Source organism: Myodes glareolus, chromosome 15 (genome assembly GCF_982192425.1).
Source record: "Myodes glareolus chromosome 15, mMyoGla1.1, whole genome shotgun sequence".
Classification (NCBI taxonomy): Eukaryota; Metazoa; Chordata; class Mammalia; order Rodentia; family Cricetidae; genus Myodes; species Myodes glareolus.
The window spans coordinates 38,262,806-38,279,428 of record NC_142040.1 but is presented as its reverse complement, the minus strand read 5'-3'; the positions used below and the strand labels follow the sequence as shown (position 1 = coordinate 38,279,428).

Here is a 16,623-nt window from a genome sequence, read left to right as displayed (position 1 = left end):
TTAAATGACCCCAATTCTTCTTCTGTAAAACATGAGTAGCATGTTAGATACTATTCAGGGCTCGTGAGTGTCTTTGAAACTTTGTAACAAAGTATGAAATCTACAGCACCTTGTTATGTAATAGATACAAGTTGAAAGATGTGGAAACAGACAAATTAGAAGTATTTAAGGAGTGCAACTTAAAAAAAACCAAGTTTATCACAAGATAAGTTTTTTTTAAAAAATAAATCAATTTATTATATATACGCCTGCCAGAAGAGGGCACCAGATCATATAGGTGGTTGTGAGCCACCATATGGTTGCTGGGAATTGAACTCAGGATTTCTGGAAGAACAGTCTCTTACCCTCCGAGCCCTCTCTCCAGTCCAAGATAAGTGTTCTTAAAAGAAACAGAAACTTTTAAAGTTATTGCTTCAGGTGCAGTTTACTTGCCCAACAAATGAAAATGGTTATTTCTCTGGCAATCTTTTTTTTTAAGCTGTCTTAAAATGAAAGTATTTTCATTAAAATAAAATTGAAGAGTAAACTGTTATTAATCATCTTTCATATATAGGTAGATGATTCCCATTTTTTCTGAGAAATCGCCATATTGATTTTCAAAGTGGCTGTACAAGTTTGCACTTCTACCAACAGTGGAAGAATGTTCCTCTTGTTTCCTTTGCTCCACTTTCAGGATAGCATGAGCTTTGTTTTTGATTTGTATTTCCCTGATATCTAAGGTTGTTTAACATTACTTTTAAGTGTCTCTTGGCCATTTGAGATTTATCTATTGAGAATTCTCTGTTTAGATCTTTACCCCATTTTAAAAATTGAATCAAATTTCTTGAGTTTTTTTTAAACTTATTTTAGTTTCTGTCAGATGTGGGGTTGGTGAAGATCTTTTCCCATTTTGTAGACTGCTGTTTTGTCCTATTGATGGTGTTCTTTGCCTTGTAGAAGCTTTTCATGAGGTCCCATTTATTAATTGTTGATCTTAGTGCCTGTGCTATTGGTGTTCTGTTCAGGAAGTGGTCTCCTATCCCAATACATTCAAGACTATTTCTCACTTTTTTGTTTATCAGGTTTAGTGCATCTTACTTTATGTTGAGGAAGAATCTACTTGTACTTGAGCTTTGTGCAGGGTAATAGGTATGGGTCTGTTTGCATTCTTCTACATGCAGGTATACAGTTAGACCAACACCTTTTTTTGAAGATGTTTTCTTTTTCCTTTAAGACCCCATTACTTCTGGATTGCTTTGTCTAGCCTTAATACCGCAATTCAAAATGTCATGTTTGGTTGATATCCATGGGAACCCTGCTCTCTTCTGAGTAGAAATAAAGGAGGAGTGGTTGGGTGGTGGGCAGGGAGGTGGTGAGCAGGAGGGACTGGGAGAAGAGGAGGGGAGGGGAAAGGAAGCTGTGATTAGGATATTAATAATAATAATAATAATCATTTTGAGACAATAAAAAAAGCCTGAAAACAGTTTCTTTTTCTTTTTTTTCTTTCTGGTTTGTCAAGACAGAGTTTTAATCTGGTCTGTGGGGGTGCACGCCTTTAATCCCAGCACTTGGGAGACAGAGATAGATAGATCTCTGAATTAGAGGCCAGTCTGGTCTACAGAGTGATCCAGGACAGGCTCCAAAGATATACAGAGAAATCCTGTCTCGAAAAACAAACAACCAGAACCCTCCACAAAGTTTTAGGGGTGGTGAGATGAGTCGGTGGTTAAAGGTTCTTGCCACAAAGTCTGACAACCCCCAGAGTAGAAGAGAACTGAATCTATGTATTGTCCTCTATCTCATGTGTTTCCCCACACACTCTATGATGAATATAGGTGGGGGCTGGAGATACAGTTCAGTGTTAAGAGCTTCTAGCAGAAGACTCATGTTCAGTTCCCAATACTCACATTGGCCATCCAGTAATTGGATCCCATTGCTTCTTTTGGCCTTGGTACTAGGCATGTACACGGTGCATAAACACACATGAAGGTACTCACATGTGCTCATATGAAAATAAGTCTTGTATAAATGTAATATAAAGAAAATTTTAGCAAGACCCTCATGCTGATTTTTCATGGAACATGCCATTTTACATTTTCTTCCAATTGTGTACATACAAGAAGAGCTCCAGTTTCTCTACATCACTGTTGATACTCATTATATTTCTATGTCTTATCTCTTAAAAGTATATAGTATAAGTTGATAATTCAGTGGTTTTGATTTGCATTTCTCTGATTAGTATCTTAGTTACTTTTCTATTGCTGTGATAAGGATATCATGACCAAGAGCATTCATAGAAGGGAGAGTTTCAGGATGTTAGAGTCCATGGGTGGTGGGGAATGTATGCGTCAAAACTGTCGAGATTAAATCCTAAAGTAGGAGGCTGTTAAGAGGGTATGGGGGAGGAGAGGAATGGAGAAAGAACTGGGAATGGTATAGGCTTTTATGAGCATATGGGTATTAGTCCACCACAGTGAAGTTTGATCATCTTCCCATAGGTTTATTAGCTATTTGTGTAACTTCTTTGGGGGTAAATATCTGTTCAAATCCTTTGTACTCACTCTTTTCACTTCATGCTAGAGATCATATCTATGGCCAACCCATGTTAATGCACGTATTATATCACTGAGACATCCCCCACTCCCTTCCATCTTTGTACACACCCCTACACACCCCTTCTCTAATACATTACATACCTACTGCAGTTTCTCCTCCCTCCACTCCTTTCAGTCCCTCTTCCTCAGATCAATTCTTCTTCTGTGTGTGTGGGGGCAGGGGAGGAGAACACGCAGAGGTAGGCCTCCCACTAAACATGGCCTAACAAACAATAAGACTTGGCACCTCATCACAGCTGGACAAGACAACCCAGTTGGAAGAAAAGTGTCCCAAGTGCAGGTAAAAGAGTCAGTATAACAACTATAATGTATATATAATCCTTCCTCTTCTGAAGGTCTCGCCTGGCTCTACCTTATGTTTGTCGTGGATCTCTGCGTCTGACACCCCTTTGTTGACAGTTGGGCTAGTATGAATATTGCAAAGTATCTAGGAATAATTTCAGTGACTTTTTTTTTCTTCTTCTTTTTTTTTGTGCCAGTTGTGTTTGGTTCTATCCTGGTCTCTGGGCTGTTGTGCCTCTGGTTCCTGGCCATCTAGGTAGTGTCAGGCATAGGCTTCCTCTTGTGTAATGGGCCTGAAGTTGGAACAGTCATGAGTTAACCATTCCTACCATTCTCCTAGCATTTCTTGCAGGCAGGACAGATTGTAGGTTTTAGGTCTTGGTGTTTAGACCTTTCTGTCTATAATAGTGTTTAGTAAAGGTGAATATTAAATTACTCTTTTGGGTTAATGTGAACTAGTACACAATAGGAAGATACTTAAGGATAACTTTAATTTGATCCTCAGGACCATTTGGTTGAAAGTGAGGACCAAACCAGCTCCTGCAGCTTGTGTCGGACCTATGCACGCACACACACACACACACTCTTACTTAATTACTTACTTACTTAATTACTTACTTACTTACTTACTTAATTACTTAATTACTTACTTAAATTAATAAAAAATTTAAAATGAACAGATAAATAACAAGATAATAAGTACCCAAACTGAACATGCGCACGCACACACACACACACACACACACCTTTTTAGGCTATTTCTTTTGTCCGTGTCAGTTGAAGAGTCATTTTCTTTTAAGACAGCCTTTATTTAGCATTGGCCACTCTTCCCTCTGTAGCCAGGTTCCTTGGATGTGCTGGACTAAATGGCAGACTTGCTCTACTGTACCTAGTTTATGCGGTGCTGGGGATCTCTAGGCAGTGCTGACTATACATACTCTACATCCCTGCACTGTTTTGATTACTGTATTTTTGTGGTAAATTTTGAGAGTCAGGATGTATGGTCCTCCAAATTTGTTCTACAAGATTGTTTTGTGGTTCCTTTTTATAACCATGTAAATTTTAATAGGGAAGTTTCTTTTGTCTTTGTCTTTTAAAGCCTTTTATATTAATATATATTAGTTGTGCAAAATAATGGATTCATTGTGAGATTTTATACATGTATGTAGTGAATTTGGTAATATTAGCATCTTAGCAGTGTTAAATCTTCCAAAACATGAGCATGAGATGGATGTTTTTTCATTGGTGTGCTTTTGAAATGTTTCAGACCTTAAAACTCCTTGTGAACTTTATTCATTGTATAAATGGAATTATTTTCTTTCTTTGAAGGTGAAGGGTTTCAAGACAGGATTTATCTGTGTAACAGCTATGGCTGTCCTGAAACTCACTCTGTAGACCAGAGTAGCCTCAAACTACCTGCCTGCCTCTGCCTCTCTTGGAATTAAAGGCATGGGCCACCACAGTTCAGCAATGGCATTGTTTTCTAAACAATTCTTTTCGAGTTGTTTATTATCAGTGTTCATTGTCTTAGAAACAGCTGACCTTTCTTGTTGATTTTTATATACTGTATTGTGTATATTAAATTAATGGAACTATGTTTTTTTTGTTTAACATGATTGTAAAGTTGATGACCATATATAATAGTCTTTTGAAAGACTTACATTTTTTGTTGGAAACATGCATAGTTTATATATAGAATTTCACTTTAAATGGTTGAGTCTTTTTTCCCCTCTGTTGTATAAGCTGATTATATTGAGAACAGTTCCATATCCATCCAAAATTTTTCATTCGATTTTTATTCCCAATTCTGACCCCTTGCATTCATTTACCAGTCTGCTTTCTGTCCTTAGGAATTGTCTTTTCTGTAGTACATGCTACTAGGCAAGTCCTCTACCAGTGTGAGCTGTCCCCAGCTTAAATGATTTGAGTGTAAAAAATAATACCATTAAAAATGTACTGAGCATGATTGCTATGAATAGTATTCTAAGGAAAACAATTTTATATTACTAAGACAATTGACTTTAAAACTATATGATGACTAAAACCTTATAATAAAATGCCTAACTGCTATGAAGGAATTATTTGGAAACCAGTGACATACATAAACTTGTAATTTTTGAACTAATGATAAAGGCATGGATATATTTATATTAAGTTGTTATAAAAACATATTTAGGTATAAAACGTTAAAGATGGTATCTGATTTTTCAGGGTAAGGTACCATGAAAACTTTATGATTATGCTTATTATGGTATTGACTCTTGGGGCAAAATTAACTTGCTTATTTTTGACATTTTAGTTACAGAAGAATGGGCTGAGGAAAAATGGTATTTTGAAAAATGGCCTGATCTGTGACTTCAAGTTTGGACCCTGGAAAAACAGCACTTTCAAACCCACAGCTGAGAACGATGACACAGAGACAAGCAGCAGTGACACGTCAGATGATGACGATGTGTGAAGGATTCCTAACAGCTTTAGAAATTTAGTGTGATACATCTCTCATGCAGTTTGGGGTGAATTGTAAAAATGAAGAACTATAATTTATGTAGTGAACTACCCCATTAGAAGATGATTTTTTTGGGGGACTTCAATATGAAGAAAACCAAGAATGTTGTGTTGGGCTGTGTTGAACATTATTTCTTTGTAAATGAATGTTGTAGAAATGAGGACTTTGGTTGATCCAACATTGACTTTCTTCATCACTGCAGCATTTCTCTGACTAGCAATGTGACGATGTAACAAATGAGATTTTCTCATTTAATAATAAAAAATTGTGTAATGTTTTGCAAAGCTTCTGTCTTAAAATGTTCAGGTCTTAAGGTAAAAGGCAGCTTACAGTTTTGCTTGCAGAGTCATACCTTTTTTGAACAGTGGAAATCTTCAATTCTACTTTGTGCACCTCCTCACCCCACTTCCCCCTAAAACAAACGAAACAACAAAAAGGAAAAATGTAGCATGTTGGCTAAAACTGGAGCAAAGTGCACTAAAACATTAACTTCTTGAACTGAAGTCTTGTACTAAGTCACCTTTCAAAACAAATTGCTCTTTAGTCCTTCATAGTGCAGTGGATGTGAGAGGAGACGTGCCAGGTGTTCTTCCAAGTTTTTAGGAAGTGCTTGTCAAGAGCTTTATTCGGTGTATTGTCAGATCAGGATTTTCAGAACTGATTGGAGAAGCTATGGGAAAACTTATTTTGATAAATTATTACACATGCAGAAAACCTGATCACACTGACTGGATCTGTCCACGACATGGAAAATAAACTGGATTTTCAGAATGTTGTTGTTCTCTGTAGTGTTCAAGGTATCGGTCTCCAAGTACAACATGCTATATTAATTTTTAACTTTATTCTTTTCTTCATTAAAAATGCAGTTCCTTTGAGGTTAGAAAATGAAAGCTTAAATTTTTTATCAAATTTGTAGTTATTGGATGAATGTTGACCATTTTCATTTGCAAGGAAAATTAGAATAATTGTTTTGATGGTGTATTAGACTATTTTGGTTCTGTATATTTGTAACCACATTTTCAAGCTTTGTTTTACCCTCAGTTGCTTTTATTGCTCTTATCACATCCCTATTCATATCAGTATATTCTATTTAAAAAAATACTTTATTCATTTTTGTGTATGTGTGTATGTCTGCATATGAGGAGGACAGGAGGTGTCAGATCTGCTGGAGCTGAAGTCCAGACAGTTGTAAGCTACCTGACATTGGGTCCGGATATTGAACTTGTGTCCTCTGTAAGAGCAGTATTTGTGCTCTTAATCACTAAGCCATCCCTCCAGTCCCAGTATATTCTTACTGTAAAGAGAGTAGTAGCCTTAAGCCAGAAGTATTAATGCCAGATTGGTCTTTCTTATAAGGCTGCAATGTTTTATCTATTTCTATACCAGTCCCCAGCTTTTGCTAGAATCTAGGCTTTAAATTCTTGTTCTGTTTTCCCCCAAGATTGGGGTAATGGAAAAATTAAACCAGAAAACTCCCGTATTTTTACCTGCATAAAATTTTGAGACTAAGTATTAACAAATTATTAAATATGCTTCAAATAAAAAGTTTTTTTTTTAAATTTTGAAATTTGCCACAGGTCAGTCTAAATGGGAGAAGTTAAATGTGTCAGCCACCAGAATACCTAAGGGGTAGTTTGACAAAGCTGGCAGTGTAATGTTCAGTGTCTTTAAATTGCACTATTTGCATAATAGGGTAATGAACAATTGTTTTGAGGCATCTTTATATTCAGGCAGTTCTTTTGCCTCGATTCCAGTCTAGATAGTATTTAGCTAATTTTATTATACTGTAATAGAATTATTATTCTATAAATACGGTGAGTTACAGCAATATAGTTCTACCTATTAAGTGATGCCGTAAACACATTTGGTTATTAAGGGATGGAGACATACATGTTTAAAGATAACAGTTTTAACTAAAGAATAGTCTCTTAGTAAAAGTTTGGATCATATTAAAAGAAGAGTCTACAAATGCCAATTGGTTACATTGCGTATCTAGTGTGCAGTTGAACAGTTAAGTTAGCTCATGGTTGTTGGGGGTGGGCACAGTTTGAATACTTGAAACTTAATTCATTTTCTGCATAGCAAGTATTAAACAAGTATTTTATTGAGGTATCCATTGCCACAACCACAACCAGTCACCCCAAACCAAGGGAGTGAGCATCAATACCCTGCCCCAAATTTCTTGGCATGTATTCTTTGTGAACTCTTTGACTCCTCACTCCCACATTTCTTGTTTAAGTTGTAATTAAAGAGCAAAATCCTTATGGTAGTAATTTAAAATAGCTTCTCAGGTGTATGCTGTTTGAATTTAAAATGAGGATTTAGAATGAATATAATTTCCATAAGTATATTGAATTTACCCCCAAACTAATTTTACTTGAAAATAATACAAATCTTGCTTTAAGGAAGTCAATTGTCTTTTAGTTTAGTTTTCTAATTTCTGGCTAAATTAAACTGCTTTTATGAAGTTTTGAAATTTTGGAACATCTGAAGAAATTCTGATGCTGGAAGCCATTTTTTAAGTTATAAACAGTCATTTGACACTAAATTTTAAGTGAATGTTGATATAATAGTCTAACAATAATATTAGTCAAAAGAATTAAAGTTTAAAGACCACCACCTGATGTCATAAACCAATCTGGTTATGTTTGGGTTGGTTGAGTTTGATATATTTATGGACATTAAAAGTATCTGCAGTTGGAAACTGGATGCTTGACTTTTTGGGAAGTTACAAATTCCTGAATTCATAATGGTAACTGGGAAAAGTGATGGACGAAAGACTTCTCAAGCAGCAGTAAAGTCCACAGAATATCCAAGGGTGCAGAGGCTTCATTTCTTTTTCCTAGGTTTCCATAGGTGAGGCTCAATACTGGGATTTAACCATAGCAGTGGTTTCCAGGCATAGCTCTGATTATTCTAACCTAGAATTCTTAGTTTAGTGCTTGAGAATGTATAGTTCAGTACTTAGCCTCGTTTAGCAGTTTTTATAATTATTAATTTTATTTACTGCATATAACAAATATTTTGTGATATTCAGTATCTTTAATTGGACTATATTATACATAAATTGGTTGTTTTATGATGCTTTCATTAACATAAAGGATTTTAGTCATATTCCTTTGCCCTCCCATTATTCCCTCCTAGTCTTGTTAGTCTTCCCAAGTAACACCCCCACATCTATCGATTTGCATCTGGTTTTATTTATTTTTGTGGAATTTGTTGAATTTTGTGGTTTGGATGTGTTTTTTAGTGGCCCAGTGGATTTGTTATTGTTTACTGAAGCATTGTTTACTGTAGCCACCTTAACAGTGAGTACAACACTGAAGAAATATCTCTTGCTCCCCTGTTAACCCTTAATTTAGGGTATGTGTGTACCTCAGGGAACGGTAGGGGCCTTATGAGCCCCCTCCGTCTACCGTTACTGGGTATTGATGGACCAATTCTTTGTAGCCCTTAAGTAGGTAACCACAGTGGCTGTGATCCACTATGGGGTTGTGCTCTGTAGAAACATGGTAGGTGGTTGATATGCTGAAGCATTAGGTCCACTAGGACACTGCTGTACTGTGTTTTGTACATCAGGTCCCTGACTACTATGATGTGTAAGAGTAGTTTAGTAGTGGCTCTCACAATTGTCTGCATGTTGGTGGTGCACTGACTAGCTTAAAGTAACAGTTAATGGTTGTGTTACCCCTCTAAGAATATTAGATGGTTGTGGCCTAGGCTGTTGATTTTAGGACTCCTAAATTATGGACACAAAAAGTGGCAGAAGTTTGCTTAGTTCAAAGCTTTGCCCTTTAAGAGTTGTGACTTTAATCACATACCTAACTCTAGACATGATGGATCTGTTTCCCATGGGGTTATTATAAGAATAAGAATCATTTCATGCACTTGATTTGACTCCTAAGCCTAGTAAGCACTCATAAGTTCTAGCTGTCTGTTTGGAGACAAGGTTTCTCTTCTATCTCTGGCTGTCCTGGAACTCAGTCTGTAGACTAGACTGGCCTTGAACTCAGAAATCCACCTGCCTCTGTCTCCATGGTGCTGGGATTAAAGCCATGCACCACTAAAGCTATTCTTTTATGAACAGCCTAGTTGTTCTGCATTTCAAGTTACCTTTTGAACAGCAACTGTTGTAATGCTATGAAAGCATCTGAGTTCTCAGTTAAAATCGCTGTTATTTTTACTTTGTTTGGCATGTTCAGTTATAAGTTGGCAGTTTGATTTTATTCAGCTTTTAAAAAGATTGACCCTTTGACAAATTGTGATCATTGCTAAAACCCATTGTGTGCACACATGTGTTTGTGTGAGTGTGTGTGTGTGTGTGTGTGTGTGTGAGAGAGAGAGAGAGAGAGAGAGAGAGAGAGAGAATGAGAATTGGAAGGGTAGGCTTCCATACTTGCAGATACTTGAAAATGAAGCTCTTTCTGCTAGTCATACCACTTCAAACTTTGTCAAAATAAGTTCGGTTTGACCTGTCATTTCTTTGAAGGTTTATTGCTTTCTGGAATGCTAAAGGTTTAAGGACAATGGGCTGGAGAATACGCTTGTAATGTATCTTATGCTTACCAGGTCTAGGCAACATATATGTTTTGAGACAAGTAGGTTGTAGGTGTTAGCTCTTGAGGATTACTCTATAATTTTTTAAAAAATAAACATAGATTCTAGTGTGCTGCTTCTTGGGCCGCATGTGCTGCTTGTTTTCTAAGTGTGTGTGTGTATGAATGTATGTATGCTCCTAAGTGGGTGTCTGCAGGAGACTTTCGGATCCCCTGGAGCTTGAGCTACTGGTGGTTGTGAGCTGCCTGTGGTGGTTGCTGGGAGCCCAGCTCAAGTTCTCTGCAGGAACAGCAGGAACTCTTAACCGTAGTCACTCCTTCAGTCCCCAGGAGTTTTAGATTTTTAAATTTGTACTTAATTATTTTTAGCACAGTAACTCAAAACTGGCTTTGAACTCATTCTGTAGGTTCCAGTGGCTACCTTCCTGCTTTGGTATCTAAAGTATTGAGATTACAGGCTGTATGTCACTATGACCAGCCCCTTAAACTCCATGTTAATAGTTTCTCCAGTGTCTAAAAAGAGTTCCTTTAATGAGTTAACATGGTGAGGTAAAAGGTATTTCTTTGGATTTAGTAGCTTTCCTTAGGTCTGTGGCTGTCTGTTGCAATGCATTCTACTGTGCCATTGTGTCACCAAAGCAGCTGGAACTATTTGTTGCTGCTGGCCTCTCCCTGTTGTAAATCTTACAATTTAGGCCTCTAGAAATTTGAAAATGAAAGCTTGTGTGTGTTATATACCATTAGTTGTGCTTTTTTAGTCTTCCTTAAGCATTTAAGGAAGCTTTTTTGTTGCTTTTAAAGCATCTGTAATGCTGTATCTACCAAAGATAAAACATTCCATTCTAAATTAGTGAAATTTAGCATAACATAAATGAAGATATACTGAGAAAATGGGAAAACTGGTGGGATGTGGGAGACAGTTTTAAAGGACAGACATTCGCATTCCCCAAAGGGAGACATTCATTTATACAGGAATTCTCTGTAGCTTTGAAGCTTGTCCTAGAACTTGCTCTGTAGATCAGGCTGGCCTCGAACTCACAGAGATCTGCCTTTCTCTGCTAGGATTAAAGGAGTGTGCCGCCACTACCCAGCCTATTATTTATTTTGCTTTAAGACAAGCTTCTAACCATGCACCTCTGGTTAGCCCGAACTCTATGTGCCCTTGAACTCAAAGAAATCTGCCTCTCTGTATCTAGAGTACTGGGATTTAAGGGCATATGGCCCCAGACCCTGCTTTGAGATAATTTCTTGGCTTCTCTGCAGTAGATGTTTTATAGAAAATAAGATAATAGAGAGTATTTATGACCTGGGGATACAAACGCATAAGTTACATGTTCTACCCTGCAACTTGTTTGAATTTTTGTAGTCAAGGAAAGTCATAAATATTCTCAGTCATAGCATCATTTAGATAATGCAAAGCAGTGGGAAATAGTTTGCTATGTTAGGGCATCCTGGGGCTTAATGAATAATATTAAGGGCATGCAAGAGTAGAAGAAACTGGTAAGCAAAAGAAGTGTTTGCAAAGGCACATTACATAGAGCTTTTGGGTATAGGAGAATTTCTGGTATTCAGAAAAGGTATAAGGGAATGAGGCTGGTGAAACTAGACAGGTGTAGTGTACTCTAACCCTAGCATTGGGAGGTAGAGGCCAGCCTTGGTTACGTGAGAATCCATAGGAAAAGGGAAGAACAAGGCCAGTGAGCCACATTACAGCAAGGAGTCATCAGATGTTAAAGCTGGAACACCAGACTTAATATACCTTTCCATTTATCTTCGAGCACCTTTATTGCAAAGTCTGCATTCTTGCTTAGTGAATAAGGCAGGAAAACTTGAAATTGCTTCCTTTGCATGTGACTAAAGTCATCTGGAGGAATTAACCATGAGAAGCTTCCTGAGCACTGGGATGGAGGAAAGTGCTCAAGGAGTTGATTAACTGTTGTGTAAAGCCCTGGGATCGGCCATAGAACAGTGCAGCTTTTGAGGTAAAGCAGGAGACTCAAATTCCATGGTCACCCTTGGCTATATAGTAAGTTGATGCTAGCCTGAGATTCATTAAAAAAAAAGTTGGCCAAGTCCATCGGTAATACCCTTACACAATGATGCTGATGGTAATGCCTTTAGTGGTGCACACCTTTAATCTCAGCACTTAAGAACAGAGACACATTGGTTCTTAAAAGTTTGAGGCCAGTCTGGGCTGTACAATGAGTTCCAGGATAGGTACATTGTGGGACCCTGTCTTGAAAAACCAGCAAAAAATTTCTTTTTGTCCGTAGTACTCACTGAAAGGGTATGAACTCTCACGAACGAACTCTGTTCTGTTTTTGTTTTGGGGTGTGTGTATGTATCGACTGTCTCTCTGTCTGTCTCTCTGTCTCTCTCTCTCTCTCACACACACACGCACACACACACACACACACACATTTGAACTCTCTTGGCTTCCATCTGCCAAGTGTCAGGATTACACCATCATGCCTGGCAGAATTTGAAAAAACAGATTTCAGTTGGCAGAAAGCATGGATCTCTGGTGCCCTCAAGTGGCATAATGTTGCAAAATATCCCAGAAAGACTACTGTATGGGTTATTAAAGTTTGGGCACACTTTAGACTTAGGTTGCTATTTCTGTGTATTAATAAGACTTTTCTACACTATATGATAGCCTATATGAATTCCATCCCTGCTTCTTTCACTTGGATACAAGTAAGAATGGCTCTATTCATTATGAGATAGTTTCACAATAAACTTCTTGGCAAGTGTACCATATTTGCTCATTTCTTTTTTCTCAGGAAAAGTTAGTGACTTGCACTGTAACAGTGTCCTGGCTAAGAGGAGTGAGTTCTATACTTGACAGGGTTCTTGAGCCACCTCGGGCTTCTCATCCTACCCATTTGCTAGTTTGCTCCTCTATGACTGCCTTTCCTTTGAGAGGAGATACTTACCTCATTTAGAATGGTAAGGACATGTTTGCAGTTTTTATTTAGTTTACTTTTTGTTATGCCTTTTACAAAATCATAAACTTTCGTGTCGATATGTGGATTTCAACTGAAAGAGAGGAGACTTTACATTCTACTTATAGGATAATGTTCCTGTTACTGTTTGAAATTTGACAATTTTGAGAACTTGCTATAGGTATACTGAGTTTCAGATCTCTTGGTTACCCTGATGGTCAGTATATTCAGCCCTCTCTATCTGCATGTTTTACATGTATAGATTCAACCAACTATGAATTGAAAATTTCTGGAAAAGATGTGACTATCAGAGCACAATCTTATTTCTTACCATTATTTAAATATTATGACAATTTATATGATTCACGCTGTAATAGTATAATAAGTATTTAGAATGTGTGTTATTTATTTGGGAGGATGTGTGTAGGTTATACAATTATATAAGGGACTTGAAGATCTGGATTTTGGCATCTTCAGGATGACTGCTTGTCCTAGGAATGGCCTGTTCAGGGCAGCGTGGCCCTGGGGTTCACCAGAGCCACTGAAAGGAAAGGTTGGAAGAACTACAGTTCTGACACTTTTTCATCAGGTACGTCTGTGAGATGGCCACTTTTCTGTTGTACGTTTTGCTTCTTGAGACAGGTTTTTATGCAGCCCATATTGACCTTAGACTTGCTATGTAGCTGAACCAGCCTTGTTCCGGCACCCCTCAAACACTGAAATTGCAGGCACGTGCCTCCACATCCAGTCTTTAGTTCTCACTAAGTGGAAAGATTGCTTAAACCCAGGAGTTGAAGACCAGCCTTTGCAATATTGTGACATATTGTCTCAGACAATTTTTTTTAAAAAAAAGCCCAATAGAACATTCACATTAAAAATTTTTGTTTGGTAGAAAGACATTATTGCGGTACATGTGTACAGTATATGCATTGTGTGTGTGTGTGTGTGTGTGTGTGTGTGTGTGTGTGTGTGTGTGTGTGTGTGGTGGGGGTTGCACAGACCACACTAGGTGTGTGAAGGCCTGAGGACAGATTGTGGGATCAGTTCTCTTCCTTCCCTATACATGGATCCTGGTGGGCAGACTAGGCTTTCAACTTCTGTTAAATCATTTCACTTACCCCGTTAAATAGTTTCTCTCTCTTGTCCCCCTTTCCCTCTTCCCAGGGACTCTCTAGGTAGCCTTGACTTGCCTGGAACTTGCCATACAGATTAGGTTGGCATTGAACTTGAGATCCTTTGCCTCTTCTGTGCTGGGAAGTAAAAGTGTGCTGCCACGCCTGGCTTCTATCGTTTTAAAAAGAATACTTTTTATTTATTTTTTGGTAATTTTACACATGTATGCAATCTTGATCATACCCACCCTATCTCCTCTCTCACTCTTCCCCTGATTCCCTCAACACATCTCCTTCCCACCTTCACTATTTCTGCTCCACCTCTGCCCCTTCTCCCTTTCCTCCTCCTGCTGACCTGTTGACCTGGTGAGCTCGATCTTGTGCAGGTAACCCTGGCTGCTGTGAGTTCATGAGTGCGGCTGGCACGCCATGTCCAGAAGACAACATTTCACAGCATCTTCATTTTCCCCCTTTTATTTATGTGTATGAGTGTTTTGCTTGCATGCATGTGTGTGTAACCCATTCATGCCTGCTGGATACAGAAGCCAGAAGAGTGTTAGATCCCTTTGAACTACAGATGAGTTGTGAACTGCCATGTGTGTGCTGGGCACCAAACCCAGATCTTCTGTAAGAGCATCAAAGTGTTCTTAAGCCCTGAGCCATTTCTTTAGCCCTCTTATTTTTATTTATTTTTAATTAGTACATTTTTTTTTGAGTGGGCTTGTTGCCTCAGGCCTGTAATCCCAGCTCTTAGGGAGACTGGATGAACTATATGTCAAGACAGTGTCTTCCCACTTTCCCAAGCCCCCCAAAAGACAGCTCATTTACCTCATTTATAATTTGTCTTTTTTATTATCATTAGTTTATAAGAGTATATTCCAGGTTTAATTTTTTTTTGCCACTTAAAGATCTTTTATTGATATACATCACAGGGGCTATCTCCTGGTAACCTTTTTTAAATCCCCAGGTTGAATTACGACAACCCCTTTGGGTCCCTGTGAATGTTTTCCAGACTAGGTGGCCCAGGTAATCTGTCCTTGGCCTTCAGCACACACACAAAAAAGTGCTTGGGGGAAGTGAGCTGTTTATTTAGATACAGCTGTGCTTGAACGGAGAGTGGGAGGCCTCCTTGATGCTTGTTGGCTGCTTCAACACCCTCAAGACTCAGATTGGCCATCTGCTGCTGCAGGTTCCTAGTGTAGCTGCCAGGGCTCTTCAAAGTCATCGTTGTGACAGATGTCAAGGTACACGTCAAAGGCCTCTCTGTTGCAGTTTCCACCAGGAGTGAAGATGCATTTGTGGAAGGTCCCATCTATGCAGAAAGCAGTCACCGAGTTGACATTCTTGGAAGTGTTTGGACCAAAGGTGCAGACGCATTTTCACTCAACAGGCACAGTAAAGCTGGCCAGGCCCCACTGAGAATCCACGTACAGCCCAACCAGAGACGCAACCTTGCCCACATGAGCCAACACAAAGCGGTGAAGATATGGGCAGGGCCCTTGTCACGGGAAGCAGAGAAGAAGGAGTCGTGGCTGAAGTTAAAGCAGTCCCTGGCAGGGTCAGTGCCGCTTCGAAGCTCCACCAGTTTCTCTTTGGAATGGGTGTCAAAAAGACGAATAAGGATACCCTCCTGGGAGGACGAGACCACCACAGTGCCTGGCTGGTTCGGGGACACACAGGCTACATCACTCTGATGTGCACTAATGGCGAATGGAACGGATGAAGTGCTTCCACACTTGTGCCCAGGAAACACAAGCGGTTGTTCTCCAGGCTTGGGCAGAGGTCACACAGCCCCTTGGGGTTGTCCCGAGTGTCAAACTCAAACAGCTTTTCGAGGATTGTCCGGGAAGGAGTACACATTGATGCGATTCCTCAGCATGACACAATCTTGTCATGGCGCATGCGCACAGCCAGCACTGACTTGGGAAAGATGAACTCCAGCACCAGTTTGTCCTTGGAGTCCTTGCCTTCTCGGGAATCGGGAATCGTCCCAGATCAGCACTGAGATCTCTGAGAAGTTGGGACTGCTGCCACTGCCCACGGGGGCCAGCAGGTTGGATCGGTGCACAGCATCTCTACCAGGCCCACGCTGCCTATCTACTCGTGGTCCAGATGCCCTTTTCCATCAGTGGCTCCACATTATAGATACGGATGCCTGTCTCCATGGCACAGCAAAAGCAGCTTTGGTCTTGGTTGAAATGTAGGCTGGTCACACCTCGAAGTGGCTGCTGAGTCATGGTCCAGAACTGCCGCCCCATGGATCGTGTTCCAACTGCACATCACTTTTGCTGACTGGATCTTCACCCCTCCCCGACCCTTGCCCTAGCTGTGGGCATGAAGTTCTGACCTCCCTAATATTGTTTATATGTGTTTTTAGGTATAGATGCTCTGTCCACATGTATGCCTGCATGCCAGAAGAGGGTATCAAATTCTATTATAGAAGGTTGTGAGCCACTATGTGGTTGCTGGGCATTGAATACAGGACCTCTAAAGAGCAGCCAGTGCTCTTGACCACTGAGCCATCTTTTCAGGACAGAGTATCTTCTAGCTTTATAGCTTATAAATTTCTAAAATCCTTAAATTTCAGCAAAATCTTCCACCAAATGTGTTCTACATACAAATGAGCTT

General features: G+C 39.2%; 1 protein-coding gene and 1 pseudogene across 7 annotated transcripts in view; one reads left to right on the top strand and one right to left on the bottom strand.

Moving 5' to 3' along the window:
• Gpbp1 (GC-rich promoter binding protein 1) overlaps positions 1-6,153 on the top strand; it is a 65,296-nt gene extending 59,143 nt beyond the window's left edge. For all 7 annotated transcript variants that reach the window (XM_085676718.2, XM_085676713.2, XM_085676717.2 and 4 more), the window contains one exon: positions 5,176-6,153. In XM_085676718.2, the coding sequence (XP_085532844.2) occupies positions 5,176-5,334 (159 nt within the window). In that variant the 3' untranslated portion in view covers positions 5,335-6,153. The remainder of the gene's footprint in view (positions 1-5,175) is intronic.
• Positions 6,154-15,152: 8,999 nt separating this feature from the next.
• Positions 15,153-16,232, bottom strand: LOC125406079 (WD repeat domain phosphoinositide-interacting protein 4-like; annotated as a pseudogene).
• Positions 16,233-16,623: the final 391 nt, after the last annotated feature.